The 26,496-nt window shown below is 37.9% G+C and overlaps 1 protein-coding gene across 21 annotated transcripts in view; it reads left to right on the top strand.

The window, feature by feature from the left end:
* Window positions 1-670: 670 nt before the first annotated feature.
* Window positions 671-26,496, top strand: part of PCM1 (pericentriolar material 1) — a 42,479-nt gene continuing 16,653 nt past the window's right edge. For 10 of the 21 annotated variants that reach the window (XM_042053237.1, XM_042053235.1, XM_042053231.1 and 7 more), the window contains exons 1-22: window positions 671-757; window positions 4,675-4,793; window positions 5,385-5,630; window positions 6,756-7,028; window positions 7,556-7,726; window positions 7,900-8,016; window positions 9,242-9,430; window positions 11,346-11,523; window positions 13,819-13,928; window positions 14,361-14,577; window positions 15,807-16,005; window positions 16,300-16,479; window positions 17,218-17,375; window positions 17,584-17,798; window positions 19,391-19,542; window positions 19,621-19,750; window positions 20,455-20,589; window positions 21,431-21,621; window positions 22,798-22,995; window positions 23,890-24,112; window positions 24,237-24,382; window positions 25,289-25,479. In XM_042053237.1, coding sequence (XP_041909171.1) covers window positions 4,698-4,793; window positions 5,385-5,630; window positions 6,756-7,028; window positions 7,556-7,726; window positions 7,900-8,016; window positions 9,242-9,430; window positions 11,346-11,523; window positions 13,819-13,928; window positions 14,361-14,577; window positions 15,807-16,005; window positions 16,300-16,479; window positions 17,218-17,375; window positions 17,584-17,798; window positions 19,391-19,542; window positions 19,621-19,750; window positions 20,455-20,589; window positions 21,431-21,621; window positions 22,798-22,995; window positions 23,890-24,112; window positions 24,237-24,382; window positions 25,289-25,479 — 3,715 coding nt within the window. In that variant the 5' untranslated portion in view covers window positions 671-757; window positions 4,675-4,697. Of the gene's footprint in view, window positions 758-993; window positions 1,319-4,674; window positions 4,794-5,384; window positions 5,631-6,755; window positions 7,029-7,555; window positions 7,727-7,899; window positions 8,017-9,241; window positions 9,431-11,345; window positions 11,524-13,818; window positions 13,929-14,360; window positions 14,578-15,806; window positions 16,006-16,299; window positions 16,480-17,217; window positions 17,376-17,583; window positions 17,799-19,390; window positions 19,543-19,620; window positions 19,751-20,454; window positions 20,590-21,430; window positions 21,622-22,797; window positions 22,996-23,889; window positions 24,113-24,236; window positions 24,383-25,288; window positions 25,480-26,496 lie in introns of those variants that run through there. The other 11 variants (XM_042053247.1, XM_042053246.1, XM_042053245.1 and 8 more) reach the window with 4 other exon arrangements.

Genomic DNA, 26,496 nt, shown 5'->3' with positions numbered 1-26,496 from the left:
ATCAAGGAGCAAAACACGCCAAAGGCCGACAGGAACAGAGTAGTCGATACTGCTCCAAACGAGGGCAAGATCTGATCCTTGTCCACGCTTAGGGTTTCGACGTGATTTTACTCGTCTTCCAACCAGGCAAAAGCATTTACAGAGTTCATCGCTGTTTTCGTATTTTATTTTATAAGAAAAATACGCTCCGCGATTCCCCACCGTCCGCAGAACAGCAGCGGATGCGCCCCAGTCCCTCATGGGGCGCGGCGGTGCAGGGCGGGGCCCTGTTGGGAAAACTACTACTCCCAGGAGGCACTGCCGCCGGCCCCTGGGGCGCCACCCGTCCCTCGCGCAATGCACGCTGGGAGTTGGAGTTTCTTCGCACCCGGCTCTTTCCCCGAGCGCCCCGGCGCTTGCGCGGGGGATCCTCAGGCGCCCAGCGGCCTGGGTCGGGCGGGGCGCGCGCAGTGCGGAGGGGCCTGGGCGGGCGGAGGTTACCAGGTAACGGTGAGTGTCTGTCTGTCTGTCTGTATCCCTCCGCCAAGGACCGCCCCCTGTGCCCCCGGCGGAGTGGCGGCCAAGATGGCGGCGGTGGCTGAGGCAGGAGCGCTCTGAGCGCCTCCGCCGGCCCTGTTCCGCCGCGTCGGGCGAAGCGAGGCCGCGCCGCTCCTCCGCTGTCCGAAGGCGAAACGCTCGTCCGGGGAGCCCGGGCCCCGCAAGTGGCGGCCGGCGGTGGAGGAGGAGCCAGGCCGGGTGACCTCCCCTCTGGCGCGGGGTGAGCTGCCTTCTCCTGCCCCTCGCGCGGTGCGCTGCCCCTTCCACGTCCCTTTCCCGTGGTGGCGGCGAGGCCGCGCTGGTGCAGTGGGGCAGGGCGGCCAGGAGCGGGCAGTGGGCTCGGAGGCAGGTCCGGGACGGCGGGGAAACCGTGCGGCGGCGGCGGGCTGTGCGGGCCGCGCCCCTCGCACAGGGCAGGGCGCGTTATCCGCTCTCCAAGGAGACGCCGCCGCGTTCGCGGCAGCGGAGGCGCCTTGACCAGAGCCCGCCTACCCACGCACCCCGCGACGCCCTGGCTTTGGCGCCGGGAAGGAGCGGGATTTCCTCCCGCCGCCTCCGGGCCGGGACCGCCTCGCCCGCCTCAGGCAGCGAGTGGTTCGGCCGGCAGAGGCGCCGGGGTCATCGCTCGCTCGCCGGCCCCGTTGACGGCAACGAGATCCGCCGAGCCTGAATTCGGTGCCCGCCGTGGGATCGGAGCAGGTCGGGACGGCAGAGCCTGCGGGTGCTGGGAAGGCCCCGGCGCTGGAAGCTGGAAGTGCCGGGCGTACCGCCGGTAGCCTGGGTGTGTGAGTGTGCGGCTCGTGTGAGCGCTGTCCGGTGCGGCAGGAGAGGATTCGCTCTGTTGACTGCTCCTGTATGATGATATTGGATGGTTTGCTTTGAATGAGTTAATGCCCAGTGAGGAACGCACGTCTTAAAAAGAAATGTTTGGGCCCATTTTCTGCCTTTATGGCGCTTTGATGGCTTTTTGCAAGTTTCTGTTTTCGTTTAATATATTTTTTTTTTCAAAACTTTTCTCTTTGCAGTATTAGGTGCTCTAGAGAGCTCTTGTATTCATGTGAATGCTGTAGGAAGAAATTCTCCGGAGCATCTTTATTTTAGAGAAAAAAGTCTTTTGAAGTACATAGCTTGGTTTTGCTTGCATGCTAAGTAGTATTTCTTCTGTGCGATCTGCATATTGCTGTTATATGTACAGAATATGTTTTGACTATAATCTTACATGCTTCAATTATAATGCTACATGTTATCTGAAGTTACTATTTCTGTAAAAAATATACTTGAAAGTCTTCTCTTTTTTTCCCAAATTCCTGGTGAATGTTGTAAGGCAATAGGTACATGCTCACATAGCTTTTATACAGATCCTATAACTTGCAAGAACCAGAAACTGGCAATGGGTTGCTGTAGATAGATAGACAGATAGATAATAGGAAGATAGCAAAGCTTTTAGAAGAGGGTTTTTTTGTAGAAAGAGCTGGTAAAATGAAAACAAAGAAAAAATGCATGTTGATGAAATGTGTATGTGGAGGTGGAAAGCACAGCTTCATGTGAAAGAGAAGAAAAAACCTGGCTGAACCTCTTTGTGTTTTTCAACTGAGTTAAAGAGGTAAAATACCAGCAGAGCTCTCTGATCTTAAACTTGTTTGAATATAGTTCATTTGGAGGTATCAAAGACTATAATATGAATGTTTAGAAACTTTCCCTTTGGGAAGGGCGCAGTTCTGCTAAAACACTTTAAAATCCACTTGCTGGAAATAATGACGATACTGTTATTTTTGAGCTGTATTTATCAGGGCATGTTGGTGTATGCCCAGTCTCCTTGTTTGAGAATATTGTTATTCAGAGTATTCCTTCTGGGGCAGGGAATTTACTTCAGAGGTAGTGAGGGTCTCCTATAGCAAAGATAGTTGAGAACAGTTTTTGTGAAAGTTTTAAGAAAAAGAAATGTGAGTAGTTACTTGTATTATGTAAAAAGCAATACTGCCACTTCTTTTTACAGTGGGAAGCAGGGAAAAACTACTTTTGCTACAGTTTTAGTAGAATTATATAACATGATGATGAGGAAAGGGCTTACAGAATTGAACTGTAAACCCAGATGGCCTCTAATCTTCCTCATTATGCTCAGTGACAGGTCAGGATACAGTGTCTGTTGAAATGTTGGATCTTGCACATCTACAAAGCTGAACAGTTTATCGGTAACTGAAGAAAGTTCTTTAAAATCATGGCTGTTTTTAAACTGATAACGATGCATTTGCTTTAAACACTTGTAAATTTTAGCATGAGCTTTCCTGTCAACTTTTTATAGGATGCTTGTGTTTCTACATGAAAATAAACAAAATGTGAAAGGGCACATTGTGTTCTAATTTTCCAGCTGACTCAGATTACCTGAAAGTTGCACAGAAGGTCCTTGAACCAGTATATCGTTTTTGTATAGTCATAAGGTTAGGCCTATCAAGAAGTTTATCCAGTTCTAAACGTCTGGGGTTTTTTTTTTCAAATTTTGGTATTCTTTGTTGGCCATCTAGTTCATAGGTGGTACCTTCTGGTTGCATGGCCTAGTGGGCACTTCTGCTGGGATGAAGAAGGGAGTATGAATTCTTGTGCAGGGATAGTAGGGCAAAGTTCCCAAAGTAGCAGGCACTTACACCTGTTACGCTTACACCTGTGTTATGGTTATGGCTGTGAGATGCAGAAGCGGAATGACTCCTGACTGTGTTACTGTGACCTAGACTGGCACACTGCCAAGTGGAGATGTGGTTTTGGTGTGAGGAGCATACCTGGTAAATCCCATTTCCTTTATGATTTAGTAATGAGCTGTGTTAGTATAGGAATACTGCTTTGTGCAAGTGCGCCTACTGAGAGGGCTGTACTGTGTGATTTTGATTGAACCCTCTACCTAAGCAAGATAGGTGTACTAAGACAGCTTTTAAACTTAGTTCAAGATTAATCTGTTTTTCTTTCTGGAACTGATATTAAAAAAACCCAACAAACTTCTTAGATACTTCCTAATCTTGAGTTTCAGGTGATTTATTCACCTGCACTCTGTGAAAATTAATAGTAGATAATTGCAGTAAAATGTTGAGAAGCTGGTTCCTATCGATTTTTATGTTTTTATTTTTTCAGTTAAGGTTAGAATTATGTCCTAACATAGTGGTGGAAATGAGCTGGAAAAAGTAAATCTCTGCAAGACCGCTTTTCTTCTTAATCTGTAGCAGTTCTTCATAGGTAAAGTTTGTAGCTTTGTGCAGTGGAATTGTGCCAGCAGCACTTAGCAGATATAGTTATGTATTCTTCACCTTTTGGAACAGGCTCATCTAATTTTACTGTCATAAAGGAATACTTTTTCCGATCTTTCAATTTTAACATTTCTTTTTATTTCTAATGTCAAAACAGGAACTGAAAATGAAAACTTTGAACATTTAAGTTGTTTTATATTGCACAGAGTGACACTGATAGAGAGCAGCAAAGCGCTACAAAACCCACATTATTTTGTTTTGGTAGAAACTGTAATGTTAGTGGCAGGTCATTCACTGCTTAAATAGCTTAATGTGGGGCAATGAAGGTAAATCAAGGTAAAATCCTTTTACTGACATCTGTTTTCCTTGTATTTTTTCAAGTGTGTCATTCAGTGCTCTGTTGTCAGCATCTCAGTCTTAAAATGAATGTGAAAGTTTGACATACTGGGTCTCCAGAGTCACTAATTATATCGAATAGATGTCACCCTGTGCCTGAAAGTGTAGGCTTTATGAATTACAAAGCAGTCTTTCCAAGCACTGTATCGTTTGTTTTAAAGTGAGGGCAATTGAGATCCTCAAAAAAAAAAAGTTACTTTCTTAGATCAGAGGTTAAAAAGCCCTACTTTTTACTACTACTACTACTTTATTTTAATGAATGTTTAGAAACATTCCCTTTGGGAAGGGCACAACAACTACTACTTCTTTATTTTTTTAATGCCAGTTTCTTTGTTCTTCTCATCGATACATTTCTATTAACACAGTTTAGTAAATGGGGAGTTCAGTTTCCTAAACAGCTTCGTGTTTGCATTTTATAATGAATATGTAGTTGTCTTCTCAGATCGTGAATCTTTAACTATGTAAACTGATTTTAATGCAGCACATTTCTTTCAACTATTTCTTTTAGATTGTTTTTATTGATTGCTTGTCATGGCAACAGGAGGTGGTCCCTTTGAAGAAGGCATGAATGATCAGGACTTGCCCAGTTGGAGCAATGAGAGCCTTGATGACCGGCTGAACAACATGGTAAAATTATTCTTTTCTTTCTGTTGCCATTTGATGCTGTACATTAGAATTACCAGATAGATTGTGTTAGTGGCAGGTAACAATGCAAGCCTGTAAGCCTTGTCAGTACAGCTTTACAGGTAAATACCTGGAAAAATGGAGGTAGATGGAAGTAGGCAATGAGTAAAATTCAGAGATTGTGAGGTAGAGGTATTTATGGCAAACGTTTTGGGTAAATAAAGTAGCTAGACACAAAATCATTGTAGGTGTCATGAAAGTGAAAGCCATAATTTAAAATTTCTGAACTCCTAAAAGTGAAAGGGTCCACAACAAAGAAGAAAAAATACAACTGCAGCTTCATTTGAAATTAATTTAATGCATTTAGGATGAAATGGATTTAAAATTTCCCAACAAGCTATTCTTAATTATGCAGTGGAGGAAATTTTATTTTGTAAAGTGACATTTGCTCTAGAAAATTCAGTTCATATTTCAATATGGCTTACTATTTTTACTTCTAAAAGAGAAGTAAACTCTCTCACAGGGTGAAAACATTTGCTTTTTGTCTGTGTGGATAACAAATATAATTTTTTATTCTCTCTCCTTCCCCTTAAGGACTGGGGAAGTCAACAGAAGAAAGCAAACAGATCTTCAGAAAAAAACAAGAAAAAGCTTAGTGGGGAAGGTGAAACGAGACTTACTAATGAAATATCTCCAGAATCTTCACCTGGAATGGAACGACAGAAGACCAGAACTTCTCATAGTTTTCCTCATGCTCGATACATGACTCAGATGTCCGTTCCAGAGCAGGCTGAGCTAGAAAGGCTTAAACAAAGAATAAACTTCAGTGATCTGGATCAGGTTTGTGTGAATACTAGCTCCCACTAGAAATGTGACTACAAAATGTATTGAGTTACCTCTTAACAATGTGACAGATGAGTAAAGAATCCTTTCATAGATGATTAAGGTAAAAAAGAAAAGCTTATAGGCGCCATGACAACCAAATCAAAATTCTGGTTTTGAACTTCAGAAAATAAGGGAAAGTTCAGGACCATGGCTTTCCCTTGTTCAAGAGTGTGCTAGCTGTCTTCACTTCCTTACTCTCAGCCATTAACAAATCTCTATGTCCTTGGAGCAGTATTTCTTACTCATGGTGCTTGTCTGCCACTTGAAAATACCTGTTACATTATTTTGAAAGTCTGTTCTTGAACTGCCAGTTTGTGATCCTGAACATTGTTATCCTTGTGGATTAGGCAGAGGAGTATCATTAAAAACTGCTCCTCAGTAGAGTGTAGAGAATTTTATGGGACAAATTCTTGAGCCATAACTACTTTTTTGAAAATACAGCGCATTCATCCTTCCCTTGTCCAAAACCAATGAAAAGTATGAGGGATTAATTCTTTCATAGCAAGGTATGAATTTGTGTTAACAGTTTCAGAACAGAGGCTAGTTCATCTTGCCCAAAGGTTGTTGCTAACTTCTTTGGTTGTGAAGATTCTTTCCATCATAATTTACTGTGTTGAGTTACAATTTAAAGGCTGGGCATAACTTCCTCCTTAAATGTATTTTAGGGCAGCACTTCACTATTCACAAGGTTCTAAAGAAAAGCTGAAGTTCTGAGGTATTATATTCTGCACAGGAATATGTTGCTCTTTTATTATTGTTCTTTTCTCAAATGTACCTGGAGAAGTAGAATGCCTTTTGCTACAGTAAAGGTGAAGGTCACAGCAAGAATGAGGAACTAAGTTCTGAGAAACTACAGAACATTTTTGCTTCTCATTGTTCTGGGAGGATGGATTTGCTTTTTGAAAACTATATGGCAAATATCATTGGCACTGTCTTTAGCTAACTTTTGGCCAGTTGGTGACTAATTAGGTAACTTTAAAATCAGTCTAATAATACTGTAGAAATAGTAATACAAGCGGTGTTGAGAACATAATTGGATTAAAAAACAAAGCAATTGTTCTTTCTTTTGTTTGTATATAGAGAAGCATTGGAAGTGATTCTCAAGGCAGGGCAACGGCTGCTAACAACAAACGTCAACTTAATGAAAACAAAAAACCATTCAACTTCCTGTCACTGCAGATTAACACTAATAAAAGCAAAGATCCTGCCTCAGGTTCCCAGAAAAAGGAAAGTGGGGTATCAGCACAATGTAAAGAACTGTTTGGAGCTGCTCTAAGCAAGGATTTCTTGCAAAATTGCCAAGTGCCTGCTCAAGAAGATGGAAGGGGAGAACAAGCAATGGATAGTAGCCAGGTACTTACGCAGCTTATAAAGTCTACAAAATATCGACTCTTAATTTTTAGTGCTTCTTTCTAAATTTCTTTAAACTATAAATCTTTATTGGAAATATTTAACTTCCTACTCTTCTTAAACTTGAAGAAAATGTGAAACCAGACTTAATTATCTACTGTTCTTTAGAAATCCAGTTGTTGGTCATAGAAGTAATTTTCATTTTAGAGGTTGTTTCTCTTTTATATGGTTCCAGAAAATGCTCTCACAGTTCACTGTTTTCCTATGTTGATGAGCTGAGTTGTGTTTCAGCCTGTGTTGACCAGAAGCCCTGTGCTTCAGCCTTGCAACTTCCCGCATGCATAAATCTATCCTTATAAAAGCTGTTGACTTCTAACCACTTGTGGAAGAGTGCTCGTAGGAGTGAAAGTACAAATATGTCCCTCTTTCATTACTTTCTTACTCCTTTGCTGTTGCTATCACTGTGTCTTGTGCGTTGAATATGTTGCAGCTGCAGCTGAATGCATTCAGTAACTTCAGTGTCTTTGCAGATTGTGAGCAGACTAGTTCAAATTCGCGACTATATTGCTAAGGCCAGCTCCATGCGGGATGATCTTGTAGAGAAAAATGAAAGATCGGCCAATGTTGAGCGTTTATCACACCTTATAGATGACCTTAAAGAGCAGGAGAAATCCTATCTGAAATTTTTGCAAAAGATGCTTGTAAGTTTGAGAACATAATGTATTTATTTCTACACTGTAAGCTTTTTTTAGGAGTTGACCGTTTGTTTTGATGGTGCTACTGAGGGTGTTGGTTTTGGTATGTAGTACCTTCCGTAATTCATTTTTACTGCCCCCTTATATAGCTTTTGATTTGTGCCAATGAAATATTTCAGGCTAGAGAAAATGAGGAGGATGATGTTCGGACTATAGATTCAGCTGTGGGATCTGGTTCTGTAGGTGAGAGCACATCGCTAAACATTGATGTGCAGTCTGAGGCTTCAGATACCACGGTAAGCTGCTTTTAGTAATTAAGGTGCTAGAAATGAAGGCTTTATTTTGTTTTTTTCATGGGTCTTATGATAGTGTCATAATCTGCAGTTCAATTAAAAAATAGTAAATCCCCACACACTCCATTCAGGCGGTGTCCATGCATGTGTGGATTTATTTTTTTAATACAAGAAAAAAAGTAATGATTCTGTCACAACAAAAATCTAAAGTATCTTTTAAATCTTTATTCTTTCTTCAAAGTACAATTAAGGATTAAAGGTGTACTTTGGCAGAGAATTCACTGACTTGATACAGGAAGAAATACCTTCCTATACAATTTTTCCTCTCTAGGTTTGTTTCTGTTAGTGGGGAAAATTTTCAGGTGTTGGGTGAGGGGAGGATTAGAAATGTATCATTAGTGGGCCATTATCCAAGCATCTTTCTAGTGATATGGTAGAAGTATTGACCTAATACAGAAGTTTCTCTGATTTTTTGGAAGGACAGGCACTTTTTTAGAAAATGTGTTCTGAATTTAGTGCTGAGATAAACAGTCAGTCTTCCTTTCTATTTATAAAAGTGCTTTTTTTTAATATGGTAAGCATTTCTTGTAGTAGATACAAAAGCATTTTAATAACTTAAGTTTTGTGTCTTCCATTCTATTACACTGAGGAAAAGTACCAGAGAGCGGGTGCTCTTTCTGGCCAGTTAGCACACTGAATGTCCTCTGGATAAGGAGAATTTACCTGCTTGAAAATAAAACAGTTAAAACATTAAGAAGCTGTTGTAATTATTTTCAGCTTTATAAGAACTCTTTCTATCTCTGTAAAGAAGTAAAATTAGAGATGTGGAAGATGCACTTTTAACTTAAAAAAAAATTTGGGAAATGCAGAAAAAGGTATGTTTTTAAACAAGTATCCATGCAAACTTGCATTTGTCTTAATATTTGCAAAATTTGCACTTTAGTTTTTTGTTTGACACTTAATTTTGCATCTAAGCTCTTTTTATATGCAGCTTGAGTATTTTACATGCAGAGTGCGTACTTCTGGTCGTATAACGTTGATTGCTATATGGAGCTTTATTGTAACGCAAATTCTAAGACAACTAAAAATGTCTTCATTCTTTAGTAGATGTTATTAGATACTAGTTTTCATTATTTGAGAAGATAAAGTGGGTAGGTTTGTGACTTAAGAATGCATGCTAAGTTAGAGCACATTTTCAAAATCTAACATACTGAACTATTCAATATAGGAGGTATCTTTTAGTTTGAGCTGTCGGCCCCGCATTGAGGACAAGCTAGGGAATTCAGCTTCACAGGAACAGGTTACAGACATTGATGTTACACCAAGCCCTAAAGGGAAAAGTGAGAGAGCTGCTCTGAATGACAGGGAAATCTGGCCTTGTGGGATTAATAGCCAGGATCATGGATTGCTTTCAAAGGTACACTTCAAAATGTTACTTTAGCCTCAAATAGGGTTTATACAGGCTAGACTTCCCTGTCCCCCCATCTCCCTTATTAATTGCTTCAAACATATTTGTTACTTACAGTGAATGTTCCCACTGGATTGCTAATCTGTAGCCAGCTGTCTTTTCACTGAATTAATATTTTTTGCCTAGAATATTTTTTCTTTGCATAGAGACATTTCACAACTTTTTCTTCTGAATTGTTAGCATTGAAGTAACTCTGTACAGCAGATGTTGTGATTTTATGTAGATGATCCTTCTAGTTTTGTTGTTCCCTTCTTGGGAAAACATATTGTAAATGTGACTTTCAGACACTTGGCATGGTTACGCTAATAGTCTGCCAATGCACATTTAAACGAATACCAAATACAGAAAATAAATTAGAAATTAGTAACCTTAAGTTGTTCCACGAATGTTTTTGTGTAGCTGTTTATATAAATATTTGGTTGGAAAGGGGAAGACTTTCAAGGAGCACAGTGTCTAAAATGTCTTCTTTTTACCCATTATGAGCTTTTCTGTAGCATTGTCCATCCTGTGATTTAATTTTTAAGAAGTCTTAAATTCAATCATTTTTTTCCCTAAAATAAAAGGCTTAAATGTTTTGTCAAACTTACTAATCTAAATGTAGAACTAAGTTTGAAAAATTATTAATGCAGTTTTCATGAACTCAAGCAAATCTGGTACTTTAGATAAAGCCTTGATTATTTAATAGGTGAGTGAGACTGAGACTCATACCCTTTTCCCTTCCTTCCCCTTGTTCCTTCCTGTGCCGATTTCAGTGTGTGATCTATTTTGACTCTACTCTGCTGTTCATGTGGAAGGTGAAAGTTTAACAGGAATGATCAGTGTCAGTTGCAGTGCATCTTTTAGTAACATTTTGAGGACTTCAGAATTCTGGATGTTTTCAACTTTCTCTGCTGGAAAGTTGAGCATTCCTTGGTACCCAGAACTAGTTAGTTAATAAGATGCCTGCTTCTATTCTGGCATTTGATGGAGAGCATTTGGACTGAATTTTCTACTTTAGGAACTTAGTACTCTGTGGATGGAAGATTATGCTTTCAAGTTAGTAGTGTTCTTTGTAAGTGCTTGTTATTTTCCATTATTTCATCTGCAAGGTGCAATAATCCAACTTCAGACAGGATCAGGATCTTAACTGTGGATGTCTCATTAAAATACTTAATTTGAGTAAAAGTTTTGATGCAAATATCCAGCTCCTAATTAGCATAGGATGAGGAAAATAACTGAGTTTTGATATATTTACTGCTCAGCATGCTTTCATTCTTTCAGACTATTGTTTGAAAACAATGTAGAGAGGATTCTGCTCATGTTTTTGTTATGAAATTGATTTACCTAATGCTGGTGTATTCCAGTATTGATGCTATAAATACAGCACAGAGAACTAAATACTTTATAGGTTAGGAAAGAGTTACTGCCTAAAATTGCCTAAAACATTCTGCTAAAAATTTAGAGATTTTAGGCCAGTAAATCAATTGAGATCTTGTGTTTTATATAGCTCCATGATACAATGCCTTATCTTGCTTACCTTTACTAGTCTTAAAGGTTAATGCCCTCTGTTATGATTTAAAAGACAGAGGGAGGCTTGGGTTGGTCTTTGGGTCACATTAGGGCAGCTGACTGGCTTTGTAAAGGAAGCTTAAACCCTCAGGAGCTATTAGCACATCTTGGTGGTAGAGGCTGCTTTCTATTGGATGTCTAAATTTTTTTTTTAAATAAAGGACTAACAGAAAGGTGAAGCTGTTTCATTTTTACTTTTTTCCATTAACCAGGCTGTTCATTTATAGGCAAGTTGTGCTTGGTTCGACACTTCTTTTACTAGTACTCAACAGATAAATAGTTGTGGTTATGGTAATGTTGCTCCATCTCTTTGCAGGCCAGAGATCCTCAACAGGAAGCTAAAGAGGAGTTGGAGAACTTGAAAAAGCAGCATGATTTATTGAAAAGGATGCTACAACAGCAGGAGCAATTAAAGGCTCTTCAAGGAAGACAGGCAGCTCTTCTTGCTTTGCAGCATAAAGCAGAGCAAGCCATTGCTGTCCTGGATGATTCTGGTATGTGGAATGATGGTGTGTCTTTCATCATGTTAGCATGCTGACTGAATGATTAAAGCTGAAATTGTGAAATACACAAAAAAGGCTTTTTTTACTGCAAAGCCTCTATTTCTGAAAAGAGTTGACAGTGTACCATTATAAATGATGTGTCATTTAAAAACCCAGAGCTAATTACTGTGGTTTACCTGTAAAATTCTAAAAGCATGGGTTTTTCTCCTAAGAATTGGTCTACCGTGGTAGATTAAAAGCTTGCCTCTCATCTCTGTTGTTGTGTACTAGGCCTTTGGAGAAAAGAATTGGAGTGGGGATACAATGTGTTCTCCCCCTTTCTGCATCCTTCTGGATATAGGCAGTTGGTAGTTTGAGCTTTTGTTTGCTTTTTCATGATTTTTTTTTTTATTTCTGTGACTGGTTGCTGGAGAGTTTATTCAATAGAAGAAAGGAGGGAGTTTCTAAAACAGTTAGTTAAGAAACCAGAACTCTGAAATTCTATGGCATGTAAATTGGGGGCATGATTCTGATAAGAGAGCACCATCATTATGTTACAACCTTCAGTTTAAAAGCTTCTACTAATTCATTTTCATATATTCCAAATTTTTCAAAGTTACCTTTGGGACAGAGATGGCTTCTTGATATCTGACAAAACAGAGTTGTTTTCTCAAGAGCTCAGTCTTCAAAGGGAGGCAGTTGTCCTTGTTTTGTCAGCTGTTGACATGAGAATTTTCTTTTGTTTGTTGGAAATTCATCCTTTCCCCCCGTCCTTTTTGGTTTTTTTTTGGATGGGCTGCAATTAATTATGTGTGCAGTTGTAGGGAATGACGTTTTTGCACTGACCAAGTTTAGATTGAGTCTGTGCTACTGTTCCATGACTCTTCCCCATAAGAGTTGCCATTACACTTGATGAAAGAGTATATGGGATAGTAGTTCTGTATTACAGTTAGTTTTTGTACTTAAAGTATCTAAAGTATCTTAGTTTGTAAAATAAGGCACTGGTTTCTACATTTTTACAAAAACGTCTTTTTTTTAAGGTTCCTTGTTCTGATGAGCTCTTGTTCCTGTTCTGCTGATCTTGATTTGATAGACTATAGGAAATAAGGTGTAACTGCTTAAGAAAACTTTAGATTCTAGGTGTAGGAAGAGAAGCAGAGAAGTTGGTAGGTGGAGAGATTTTAGAAAGCTATCATAGAAGCAAGAGCCTTTGAGAGGTATTTCCTTGTTTCTTAAGTGGTTTTCAGCAGTTGCTTTGTTTCAGTAGTAGTTTTGTTCTATCTGCAGTGGGAGACCTGTGATGGAATGTGCTGTCTGCTTTTCTCAAAAACACAAAGCTGCATCTTGAGAAGTGGGTAGATGAATTAGTGGGTAGAAAATAGGATTGCTTATGATAAATGAAAACTTCTTAAAATTATTCTTTGGAGTAGGGTTTTTTCTTTGGCTTTTTTCACATTTCTACTTAACGTCCCTCTTAATAACAATTTCTTCCTGCTGTTTGTGTTGACTGACTTAAAGATGTGGTATATGCCAGAACTGTAGGGTAGAAAATGTTAAGATTCAAATTCAACTTAGGGGAAAATAAGCGTTTTCAAAATTTGAAAACAGTGAAACTTTACTATGCATGTAATGAAGTCATGATCTCTGGGGAAAATAAATAATACATGTGCTTGATTTTTCTTACGAACTGTTGGTTTGTATTTGGGGGAAAAAGGAAGAATTAATTGGGTCTTTCAACTGCCACTTGCATATTTAGTGCCGTTTGAATATGAACTTTCAGGCAGAGGAAAAAAGCTTTCTTTTAAATTTATTTCTCTCATAAAGCTTTTTGAAGGACAGACCTCCAAGACTCTGTTTGCAGATGTAAAGATTGTAACTTACACCAATATGAAAGCTTGGTGTCCTGCTAATTTATTATTTTGAGAAAGTGAAATTACCTGCACTGTTCTTAGTTTAGCTATACTAAATAATTGCAGTTTTATTTCTTAAAAGTTTTCTGTCAGCCTTTGACAAATTGGTTGCTTTCATTTTGCTCTGACCTTTTTAGCAAAACACAGAACAAACTTAAAGTCCTTTTGTACGGTCCTTTACAAAGCAGCTCTGAGTTGTCTTGTTAGTATTTTTGTAGCAGAAATCATCTCTCAAGAGTAAAGCTGGTGGAAAGGACACAAAATTAAAAATATGTGCTGTGTTTTAGAGGGTCAGTATATTGATGTTCTTGTTAAACCACACATTTTTATTAAAATGGCCTTTTATTTCATTGCTGTGGAAAAGTATTTATATTTTCCCCTTTTTCCGTATGCCCAGTTGTAACAGAAACTACAGGTAGTGTTTCAGGAGTAAGTCTTACATCAGAACTGAATGAAGAATTGAATGACTTAATTCAACGCTTTCACAACCAACTTCATGATTCTCAGGTCAGTCCTGAGATTGCACTGTATAAATTTTGCCGTTATCAGTTTTTATTCTATTTAACAATGCACTTAAATGTTTGTCTTGCTCATCTGTGTGTATTTGCTAGTGAAGTTATCAGAGTTCCCCCCAAACTTGAAAACTCAGCAGACTTAAAAATTCTTCAGGGTTACTAGCTGACTGATCTTTGCTTTGTGTCTCATGGGTTTCCATGAAAGTCTGGGGAAGTAGTTTCTTTATTGCAATTTAATTATTAACTCAGTATGTAGTTGGGATATAGTTAGAGTGTTTTCAGTATATTTCCCTTTATAATATTCTTTGTTGTGGTGTTGATTCTGGTGTTGAGTATAAAAGACCCATAAGAGAGCTTTTTGTTTCTTACAATTTATTTACCTTTTTTTGTAATACTCTGAATAAAATGGAATTACTCTTTTTAGACACAGTCTGTGCCTGACAATAGAAGGCAAGCAGAAAGTCTTTCACTTACCAGAGAGATTTCACAAAGCAGAAACTCTTCAATGTCTGAACACCAGTCAGATGAGAAGGCACAGCTTTTTAACAAGATGCGAATGTTGCAGGGTAAAAAGCAGAAAATGGACAAACTATTAGGAGAACTTCATACACTTCGTGACCAACATCTAAATAACTCTTCCTGTAAGTCCATATAGGCAGAATTGTTTTTTTTTCAAGAACACAATGTTTTCAATGTTTGTATTTGTAATGAGGTCTTTCAGCTACCAATGGTTGTTGAAATGCTGGTGATAAAAGCTGTGCTAGGACAATATTAATGTAAATGGTTTTTAATGCTGTATAAGCTTGTGTCTCAACAAAGAACTCTACAAGTAATGATGATGAGTGTCTATTAGCACTTTGGTTTATAACATCAAAGTTGACTGATGTGAGGATGTGATGGGTTTTTTTTCTTTAAGTCTTTTTTGTGACACATCTGGCTTGTGAAAAGCACCATATGAACGTGAACTTTGTGTGTTTTTATCACAGTACAACTGCATTTGTGTACTCAGCACTTCATGTGTTAGTAGCTTTATGGCAATATGGCTTTGCTCCCTCTCTGTCAAAAAAACCCCCATGAAAATGTGTTCTTGTGGCAGAGACTTCAAGCATAGACCATTCTAGAGGGCCTTACCCTCTGGCCTAGGGCTTTGGCCTGTTCTTTTAATGGCTTTGTGCTCTCCTGATGGAAGCAGACCTACTTGCTGCTCTTGATCTCTGTTTCTAGCAGTGCATTTGTACTGATGAATTTTGTCCTGTAGCTGGAAACTTCTGAGGGGTGATCACGGCATATTCTGGTTATCATTGAGAAATGAGGCCTTGAAGCATGCACTCGGAGAAGGACATGCTGATTTAATAGTCATGTTACTATACCCCGATTTTTCTGTGTGTATTTAATGCATATAATATGAACATACTTGGATATGATTTCAAGTAGCTGGAAGAAGCAAATACCTAATTTGTTTTACAGCATATGGAGAAAAGAGCTCAGCAGAGGTGAAAAATCTGCTAGGGTTTTTCTTTGATCAAAATTCTGAAATGTTCAAATTTTTATAAAAAAGCAATGTAGCCTTAGGTAAACCCTTAAAAGATTTATGGGCAGATTCACAGCATGAAAGCTTCTACTTCTGACATTTGATAAAGCTAAAAGAGACTAACTGAAATCTTGTTTACAAAAGCTACCTTACTACTCACTGCCTATTGGCATTGCATCCAACAAAACTTAAGAAAAAAGCTTTTGTTAGTCTAAGGAAAGAAATTCTTAACTGCTGTTTTGTATGTTGGTAGTATTTTCTGTCATTATTTTAATATAATTCAATTAAGCAGATTCCTTATTACAAATTGTTCACATAAGCTGTATTTCTTTTCTGTAGTTTTTCCTGCTTCAAGTTCTCCTCAAAGGAGTATTGATCAAAGAAGTACAACTTCAGCTGCTTCTGGTCCTATAGGCATAGTAACTGTTGTCAACGGTGAATCAAATAGTCTGGCATCTGCTCCCTATCCTCCTGATTCCCTGGTTTCTCAAAATGAGAGTGAAGAGGATGAAAATCTAAATCCAACAGAAAAGCTTCAGTAAAAGTTCTTTAATTTTTTTCACAGTTTGCTTTAGTAATTTGGAGTGCTGCTTTTTTAATGAGTTCTGTGTAAAGTAACTATTTCCATTTTTTAATCTACCTATTTTAGTGTTACAGACTACTTAGTAAACAGTCTAATACAGTTAACTGAATTCAGAGCTTCAAGTGCAAAGTTCTTTTAGCTAGGCAACTGGCAGTAAACTAAGAACTTTAAGGTACATATATTCTTTTTAACTCTGCATAGATTGGATTAATATGCAGAAAAGATTAAACACTCCTTTTTCCTCCTCAGGAAGCTAAATGAAGTTCGTAAGAGGCTGAATGAGTTACGCGAGTTAGTTCACTACTATGAGCAAACATCTGATATGATGACAGATGCTGTGAATGAAAACACTAAGGAGGAGGAGGAAGAAACAGAAGAATCAGAAAGTGATTCTGAACATGAGGATCCACAGCCTGTTACAAATATTAGGTTGTTGTATTTTTTTGTCATTCATAGTCTTTGTAGCTGAGTTGTTGCTTCAAGAAATCTGCAATAAATTATTTCAGTCAACCAGATGTAGCTTAAATCTGTGCTCATTACATTAACAAAATTACAGGTTTTTTAATTTGGAGTAACTGTTACGCAGATGTTTAATAATCATTTAGTCCCTGGTGTCTTATTTATTTAGATTAGCTTGAACATTTAGAAAATCACTATAAGACTTCAAAAATCTGTAATTCCTTTGAGTTTAAGCACTGAATTATATGTATGGAATTTCCACGGAAGATGACAGTCCTAGACTGGAGAATTGGAGTAAAAAACACCTTCAATTTACAGAGGCATTTACAGCTATAGTCTGGCAACTCTGTGCATTAAGGATCTTCACTCTGCAGAAATGAACAGTCACTTACCTATGGATCATAGAAAGTTTTTGTAATATAGACATATACCTGTAGAGCCTAATGTGCTGTTGCAGATCTAGCAGGGGATAATTTAAAGCTGTTTTGATTGTTTTAAAAAAAGGAAGCTGTTGGAGAGATGAATATTGAAAAACTCCAATGTATGGACTGATTTTTTACGGGGTTGGAGTTTGTTTGGGGGTTTTGTTGTTTTTTGGGGGGGATCAGGACACCCATTCATAAAAAAGCTAGGTAGAAAAAGGCTAAAGTAAAATTGTATCCATACCAGTTTTTAAAAAGTTAACATGAGTAATTTATTTTACCCTAGAAACCCTCAAGGAATCAGTAGCTGGAGTGAAATAAATAGCAACTCAAATGTACAGTGTGGAGCTAATAACAGAGATGGAAGACATCTTAATACAGACTGTGAAATAAACAACCGATCTGCTGCTAATATAAGGACTCTAAAAATGTCTTCTGCTTTAGGTATGTTCTAAAATCTTCTAATAATTTTACATAGTGCAGATAACTGATAGCTGTGCAGAATTTGGGAGAACGTCGTTTGATGAGCAAAATATTAAAGAGCCTGATCATTAAGCTAATATTTTTCTACTGTCCAGTAATTACAGTGGATTTAAGAAGTTCAGTAGCGTGTCTTTGATACTGTTTTGTTTCCTCCTTTCCCTGTTTCCAGACTGTCATAATAGGGAGAATGACAAACACCTTGATCTACCCCAAGGTGAAGATGATGAAGTGGAAGAAGATAGAGTTAGTGAAGATTCCATATCTAGTCACAGAAGCAGCCTGGGTGATGTTGCTGGAGATGCCGAGTTTGAGCAGAAGATCAATAGGCTTATAGCTGCAAAACAGAAGCTTAGACAGTTACAAAACCTTGCTGCTATGGTGCAGGTATTTTATAAATATAAACTTGTGCACAAAAATCTAGCATTCATTATTTTGTGTAATGTGTAACTCCTAATAGGAAAAAACAGTGCTTAATGCAACATTTAAAATGCTTGTGTTTGGGCTAGGGAAAAAGAGATACTGTTTGATTTTTCTGAACTGAAGGGTGCTACTTCTGAAGTTCAGGGATTTTCTTGGAGAATGCTAGCCTAAGAGAACAGGGTCCTTAGTATTTAACTTTAGCACTGGATTACAAAATATGAACCAAGATCAGTATTATTTTTTTAAATATTAGACTTTTTAAGATTATAGTGGATATTCAACATGTTGAGGTTTTTGAGCCCTAGGTTTTGCGACATTGTTCAATCAATGAAGAATGTTTTTCGTTAAAATATTTTGATGTTGCAACTTGTTTGACTTGCAGTGTTTTGGTTTGGGGGCAGTGGTTTTTATTTATTTCAAGTGTTTTGAGGGGCAGCTATAAATTGGAAGTGTTTTTAATTTAGAATATCTCATGCTAATTTAGTGGTGTTGAAAGTACAATTTCATGGATCTAATGTCCCTTCAGAATGCTCACATTTGAGCACCATCTAATGTAATGTCTGCATACTGAATACACCCAGGTGTATCAGAAATTAAAAGGCTTTATGTGAGAACTTTAAAATCAAGCTCAGTTGGAACCTGTGTTTTACAACAGCAACAGTATAAACACAATATTGTTATTTCAAGATAATACTCCTATCAAAAATTTCTCAGCATCTAGATCAGTGTTGTTATCATCACTATAGAGGTGCTAACTGTGTAGTGGTATAAATCAGAATTAGAGATTATTCAGCAGCTTCCTTAGTAAATAACCTAGTTAATGGCATATCTTCAATCTTCCTATTTCCAAGGCTTGTTAGGTGTATGTACTCAGCAAAGATACAGTATTGAGGATTGTGAGCTGTGTCATTCTTGGTCACCAGTGTTCTCTCTCTCTTGTCCAGCAAAGTCTTTATGAAGAATGATCCCATTGGGGACCAAAAGCAGCAGTGGCTACAGCTTTCATATTTTCCATTTGAGAACTGAAAATACAGAAATAATGAAAAAAATAAAAACAGAGTAGAGAACCAGTAGGACTGTCTCCAAAATATTTTAGATTTAACTTTCAAGATTAGTTTTGTTATTATTTTAAGTTGTTAATGATAGTATTTAACATCACTGACTGCAGTAAATAAGCAGTCTTTTTTGCCTCGGTCTCCTTCTCTTCCTCCTTCCACCTCGTCTGTTGTTTCTTCATATGCTTGTATGTTTCTGTTCACTGAGTCACAGGCATGTGGTTTATGCTTCCCGAATGAGACAAATTATTTGCATTTATAGTGGAAGTTTCAGTAGTTGAGCTAAATAACTTTAAATTCTCTCATTAACTCAATTTATCCTAAAGTCATGATGCCATAGTGATGACGACTTCTCAGTTCTTGATCTGTACTAAAGATAAAGTTATTCAGACTGATTAGTTTTGAAAAAATCAAAGCAGACAAACTTGACAAACTAGATTTGTTACTTTTTTTTTGTATCAACTTGAAAATAGTCTAACTGCCTTTCTGACATCCTTTTAGGATGATGATCCAGAACCTCAAGGAACAATTGCAAATGCATCTAATATTGGTGACTTGTTGGGTGAGATGGAAGAGACAAAGCAACAACCAAACAATGTGCGAGCTAGTTCTAACAAGTTAAAAAAGGATGTGCGACTAAACGAAAAAGCAAGGTAAGCCTTTGTCAAAGGATGGTAGAATCATGCTTTAGGCAACTTCTTGCCGAGTAACATGTGGATTTATTTACACAGAGAGAAGTTCTATGAAGCTAAACTTCAGCAGCAGCAATGGGAGCTTAAGCAGTTACAAGAAGAAAGAAGAAAACTGATTGAAATCCAGGAAAAAATTCAAGTGTTACAGAAAGCTTGTCCTGACCTTCAAGTAGGTAGAATGTATTTCTTTCCTATCTTAAGGTGTTGACCAACAAAACATAAAATATCTTGCTCACCATTTTTTCCCTATGAAAATTGGAAAAAACTTAAAATTCGTAATACTTGTATACTGTAAGCAGGTGGACTTTTAGATGTAGAGTTCTGCTTATGTCATTCACCTCTCAGTGGTTCTTTCTCAGTGGTTGCTGTATCATGCTCTTAGTGTCACTGTAGTTTGTCTTCAAAAGCCTTGATAAAATCTTCAAAGATACAGAACCTTCTGTCTTATTTTTAGCCTGAAATTTGTCTGTCCCATACTGGTCAGTCACTGCTTCTTTACTTCTCTTAGTAGTCATTTCCTGGTATTTTGGAACAATGCTGTGTCTTGTAAGCATGATCAACACTTTGTTGCATTTTAACTTAACTCTGCAGGGCTTTACTGATTCTCATGCACTTTGAAGATAAACTTCTTTTTGTGAAGTGAGCAGTAAATTATCAATACTGTGCATCTAGAACATTATATAATAGTACATAAATTAAGTTTTGTTGATTCCTAGGTAAGTTTGAAATAAATATTTAGCTTTGATTCAAAAATCCTTTTCCCAGGATACTGATTTTCTAGCCTCATAAAGCCTCAACTGTGTTGGGTTATAACTGCAGGTAAGTTTTAGAAAGCTAATATACTCTATTTTGCCATTTTGCTTCCTCTTTCAGTTGTCAGCTGGCCTGGGTAACTGCCCAGCAAATAGACAGACTTCACAAGCAACATCATCTCCAGCCATGAATGAGTGTAACACAGCTGGCAAGCCTTTAATTGAGTGTGATGAATCCGTACCAGTAGGCAATGAGGTATTTCATACTTGATATACAGTGACTTCAAAAGGGTTTAAAAAGGAGAAGTTTCAGGTGGCTTGGACACATTTTTAAGTAGTTGGCCTGGGGAGTGGAGTAGTAGTTATTTTACAAAGCATGTATAACTTACTTGTTTCATTTCTGGAAAGAAGGAAATGTGGATACTAAAAGGCTAGTAGAGAGCTTCTCGCAGATTCTCGCAAGCTTCTCACAGTTTTCCTGTGAGAAGCTTTCATTCTCACGCAGTCTCTCATGAGAAAGCAGTTAGAGAAAAGTAAACTTGGCAGCTGCATAATTGTTACGAGAACTGCATATTGTTTGGGGTACATGGAAAAATAATATTTACAGATGGGCATTATACTGCTCAACCTATCACCTTGAGAGGTGGTGGGTGAATAGGCCAAACATGTAACTTCTTTATTTCGAACCACACTATAAAAGATGAGCTTTCCATTAAATGTGGTCTTAGCTCTGCTTTGGTCATATCATCTGATCAGGACTTACGTCATGATTTTCACCGTCTCTCTGGGGATAACAGCGACAAAGGAAATACTGGCTTGAACTGGCAAGACATTTTCCCGCAAATATAGCACTTGTTGCCAAATATTAATGTGAAAGTTGAATTAATTTTGAATTTTTACCATGAACATTTGATAGTGTATACTGTAGGCAGGTCATCTGTAGAGAAAATAATGAAAGTATTTGTTGAAATCTGATTTATCTTTGCATGTTCCTTTACCTTTTTCCCCGAAATTATCTTTAATAATGATCCGGATATTACTCTTTTTGGAAATTATGCTAGCATTATATTCTAGTTCTTCTGTTTCACTGCAAACAGTTATGGTCTGAAATGAGAAGACATGAGATTTTAAGAGAAGAATTGCGACAGAGAAGAAAGCAACTTGAAGCTTTAATGGCTGAGGATCAGAGAAGGAGAGAGCTCGCAGAAACAATATCTACTGTTGCTGCGTCTGTTAAAAGTGAAGGGTCAGAAGCTCAGTGTACTCCACAGCAGAGCAGGACTGAAAAGTAAGAGCACAAGTTATTCTGTATTAATCAATGGGTGCTTCTGTTGTTTAATGGGATGTCAGTGGTGGGGCAGTTTCCTGTGTTCATCTGAGCACTAAATGTGATGATTTAACAGAGCAGGAAATTAATTTCTTGACTTGTGAAGGGACTGTTATTTAGCAACTTGCTAGCTTTATGGGTTTTCCCAGCATATTTAGTCTCTCCTGTTCTACCAATGGGGGAAAAATCACCTAAGGAGAAGAAAATACATGGAAAACGCCAAATGATCAGAGTAATTTTTTTTCATCTTTACCCCGTTTATAACATAGTAAAGTAATACATTTCCAAAACAGAAAGTAATTTCATTTCTCTCTCCCAGTATCAGAAGTAGAATACAAGTTTGCATTTGTGAGAATCACAGAATCAACTGGGTTGGAAAAGACCTTGAAGATCAAGTGCAGCCTATGACCTGACACCACCTTACCAACTGGACCATGGCACTGAGTGCCACATCCAGTCTTTTCTTAAACACCTCCAGGGATGGTGACTCCACCGCCTCTCTGGGCAGCCCATTCCAATGCCCAATCATGCTGTGAAGAACTTCTCTGTAGTGTCCAGCCTAAACCTCCCATGGCTCATCTTAAGACTGTCCTCACATCCTGTCACTGGTTGCCTGGGAGAAGAGGCCAACTCCCACCTGGCTACACCCTTCTTTCAGGCAGTTGTAGAGAGCAATAAGGTCTCCCCCTAAACCTCCTTTTCTCCAGGCTAAACAACCCCAGCTCCCTCAGCCACTCCTCACAGAACTTGTGTTCCAGACCTTCACCAGCCTTGTTGCCCATATCTGGACATGCTCCAGCATCTCAACATCCTTCCTAAATTGAGGGGCCCCAGAACTGTTCAGAGTGCTCAAGGTGTGGTCTAACGTGTGCCAAGTACGGGGGAAGAATGACTTCCCTGGTCTTGCTGGCCACGCTATTCCTGATACAGGCCAGGATGCTAATTGGCCTTCTTGGCCATGTGGGCACACTGCAGGGTCATATTCAGAATGGTTTAGTTCTTTTTGTTGCAAATTGATTAATTGCTGATAGATTTGAAATTGTCAACAGATTGTTTTAATAATTCATCATAAACTTGAAAAAAACCCACTCTTTTTCCAAACACCCCTCTTCTCCCTGCCCCTGCGATGTTCACTAGGACAATGGCTACCTGGGGAGGTTCTACCCAGTGTGCTCTAGAGGAAGAAAATGGCGATGAAGACGGTTATCTCTCTGATGGAGTTGGTCAGGCCGAAGAAGAGGAAGAAGACGCATCAAGTTTGAATGACAGTTTCTCTGTTTATCCCAATAACAACGTACCAGAAAATACCTATTTTGTTAAAGAAAACAAAGATAGGTTAGTAGCATTACTTGTTGATCTAATGCTTGTCTGAGTGTATTTGGAAGAGGGGGGTAGAAGCATTGCATTAACTACAAGGCATCCTCACAGCAAAGGAAAATTTCTGCTTCTTAGGGAGGTATGTGTAGTGGCAATTTCTTGTCTGAGTCTTCATAGCTGCAATGCATATGACTGATTTGGTGATTTCTTCTGTTTTCAGTCTTATTAGAAGTCTGCCTTTGAACTCTCCAGTTGTTTGGCAAGCGGCTCGTGATGCTCTCATTTATTTCTAATGAGCTTGAAAGATAACCAGTCTGAAATTTTTACAGTGATATAGATCAGTCTCTTCAAAAATAGTAGTTCAGAGAATTAAACTAACTCTGAAATTTTTCCGTCTAAATTGCTGGCTTCTGTAGTTGTGAAAACTATTTCTTAATTATTGTGAATAATTTTAACTCTTGTTTACCTGATTGACTTCCTTAATAACCTTTGTGTGATGAAATGAAAATGCCGTGTTAAAAATAATGTATATATCTGCAGTTATTTCTTCTGGTTTTGATACCAAAATAATTTTAGTAGACAGTGGGCTTATCAGGGGCTCCCTGTTAATGTATTACGTTGGTGGCTTCTATTTTCATTGAGTACATATTATATAGCAGTAATGGAAAATACTAGAAACAAGACCCAGAAGCATCCTTAGCCCTTCTTTTTTGACAGTGATAGTCAGCTGGGGGCTTGTATTTTCCATTTGTTTAGGATCATGTTGGATGACAAAATGGCATGTGTGGTTAGCTGGCCTGTGCCATGCAAGTTGCTGATGTACAGCTTAAACATAATTTGAATAATGGAAGTATCATTTAGTTGTTTGAATTGTCTGATGTTGTCATCATTCTTCAATTTTTCCCAACCCAGGTGGAAAAACTGCCGTCCTCTTTCAGCAGACGGGAATTATCGACCAGTGTCTAAGGCCAGGCAACAGCAAAACATAAGTATGCGGCGTCAGGAAAATTTTCGGTGGATGTCTGAGCTTTCATATGTGGAAGAAAAGGAACAATGGCAAGAGCAGATCAATCAGTTGAAGAAACAGCATGAATTTAGTGTCAGCATTTGTCAAACTTTGATGCAGGATCAGCAGGTAGATATGAAGAATAGTTATTTTGCTGTTCTTATTTTGCCTTTTATTCTCTTTCTAACTCTTTCTAGCAATAGCTTCTGGTTTTTGTAATTTGGTCACTGTTATACGTATTTTCTTTCCACAGACTCTCTCTTGCCTTCTACAGACTTTGCTTACGGGCCCTTACAGTATGATGCCCAATAACGTTGCATCTTCACAAATACATCTCATTATGCATCAGTTAAACCAGTGTTACACTCAACTGACTTGGCAGCAGAATAATGTCCAAAGGTTTGTTGATTGTATTAGTGTTTAACTGTGGAATTTGAAATGCTTCAGTAACAGGAACATGGTTATGTGAATAAAGGATTACAGATAATGGTTAAATATGAGAGTGTTGAACTTCTGAGTTGATTATGAGCTTTCGAAATTGTATGCACCATTTCTGGTTGTCTTTTTTTTCCCCCACCACCTCTTTAACACCTTTAAAAGAAAGTACTTTTCTAGGAGTCGTCATTGAAGAGAACCAAAAGTTGGCAAAAATCTGTTGCAATAGTTATTATTGAATATGCTTCTGTGTCTGTGCTCTTCACTAGACTACCTGGCAAGATTTGGATTCTAATGGTAATAGACAGGAAAAAAGTTTTGTCCTTTCTTAGTGTTTTCAGTTAGAATTTATGCTTCTTACATTCCATTTGGATGTACTACATTTGGCTTCTGAACAATGATCTTTTTTGAATAAAGATGTAATAGTCATTTTAATTCATTGCATGAAAGTTCAAGCTCTTCGTCTCTGTTTTGTATTTGGTAAGTGGTATATAGGTGCTATCCTCTTAAACAATTTTTAAAATTAATTTTAACCTCAGTTCTGTAAATACTTTGTATATTTGATTGTTTCTACTTCTGAGCTTGCTTATTGCTTTAGTATCTAGTCAATTTTTTGTTGTTCTTGCAAGGATGTTTAACCTGTGTATGCATGACCACTAATATAGAGCAGTTGATTTTAAACCAACTCGGGATTAAATATAAGTAATTTTTGTCTTGAGGTTTTTTTTATTAGCTAAATAGAGCAGTTCTTTACACACATTACATGGTGTAGGTGAAATAATACTAAACTCAAATTACTTGAATATAAATTTAAAGTTTTCCCATAAAATTCTTTTTTTTCCCAAGTTGTCGTTTTTTCTTATTTTCAAGGTTGAAACAAATGTTAAGTGATGTTATGCGGCAACAAGAACAACAGTGTCAAGAGAAACCATCGAGAAAGGAGAGAGGCAGTAATGCACCACCACCTCCATCTCCTGTTTTCTGTCCATTCAACTTCCCTCCACAGCCTGTGAACCTCTTTAGTGTTCCAAGATTTACTAATTTTTCTTCCTTTGCTCCAGGTGAGTATTATTATTGGTGTGAGAAGTAATATGAATTTCAAAAATTTACATTTCCTCATTTAATTGAAATTGTAATGTGAACTTCATGAAACTCTGTCACTTTTCCTTTATATTGAAATGGTCTTAAGCAGAAGTTTACTATTTATTGCTGAATAATTGTATATTTTTGCTTCAGTATGAAGAGCAAGACTCTCTCAATATGAAGTTAGTTATACTTGAAAATACTCACTCCATGAAATTAAGGTTTTAAATGTTCTTCATCCAGTATGTGAAAAGCAATGTTTGAAGCTTTTACATACCTTCAGAAATCATTTCATAGTTGAAATCATGTTTTAAGTGAGCCATGTAATTGGCAAGTGGCACTTGGTAATTATTTCTGGTTTTCTGAGAACCTCAAACGCTTGTATTTGTTAAAAATGCCTGTAAATGGAGCATGTTAAACAGTTTTTGTTCCCGTCAGAGTTATACAGTAACTGTTGACTTGGATACAGTATTCCTTATCTCTTTCTTGAATCTACTTCTGCTGTTGAATTTGGAAGGAAAAGAATGTAGCTGTTTTACTGTATAATTCAAAGTAAACAAAACTGTCTTGGTATACTTCCGTCTTTTTAGGAAACTAGGAAATAGGCATAGACCTAGATTAGTGCTTTCAAATTGCAGAGTCTGTTTTCTGTTTGAGAACATCCTTTAAATTACATGGAACCTGCCGAAAGGAACAGTTACATTCAGTTGGCTGCTTCCATAAAGATTCCGACTAAATTTAAGTATTATGAATCTGTGACCTTTCTGGCTCTATGAGTACTTGAACCATTGGAATTTTCTTGTCAATTTGATGGTGGTTGAAGTATTGATAAGGTCTTCAGGCAGACAGGATTCTATCTTCTTTTGGAACTTTCGTTATTTTTACTTTCACTTTCAGGAGCTCTTTACTGGGGCTTCTTGCAGGACCTTCATCTCCACTGATGGAATTGTAGTATACAGTAGTGTTTGAAACCTGCACTTAAGATAAATTCTGAT

Source organism: Corvus kubaryi, unplaced genomic scaffold, assembly GCF_017639235.1.
Source record: "Corvus kubaryi isolate FWS band 111438036 unplaced genomic scaffold, C.kubaryi_AGA036_p1.0 split1-131, whole genome shotgun sequence".
Lineage (NCBI taxonomy): Eukaryota > Metazoa > Chordata > Aves > Passeriformes > Corvidae > Corvus > Corvus kubaryi.
This window is presented reverse-complemented; position numbering and strand designations above follow the sequence as displayed.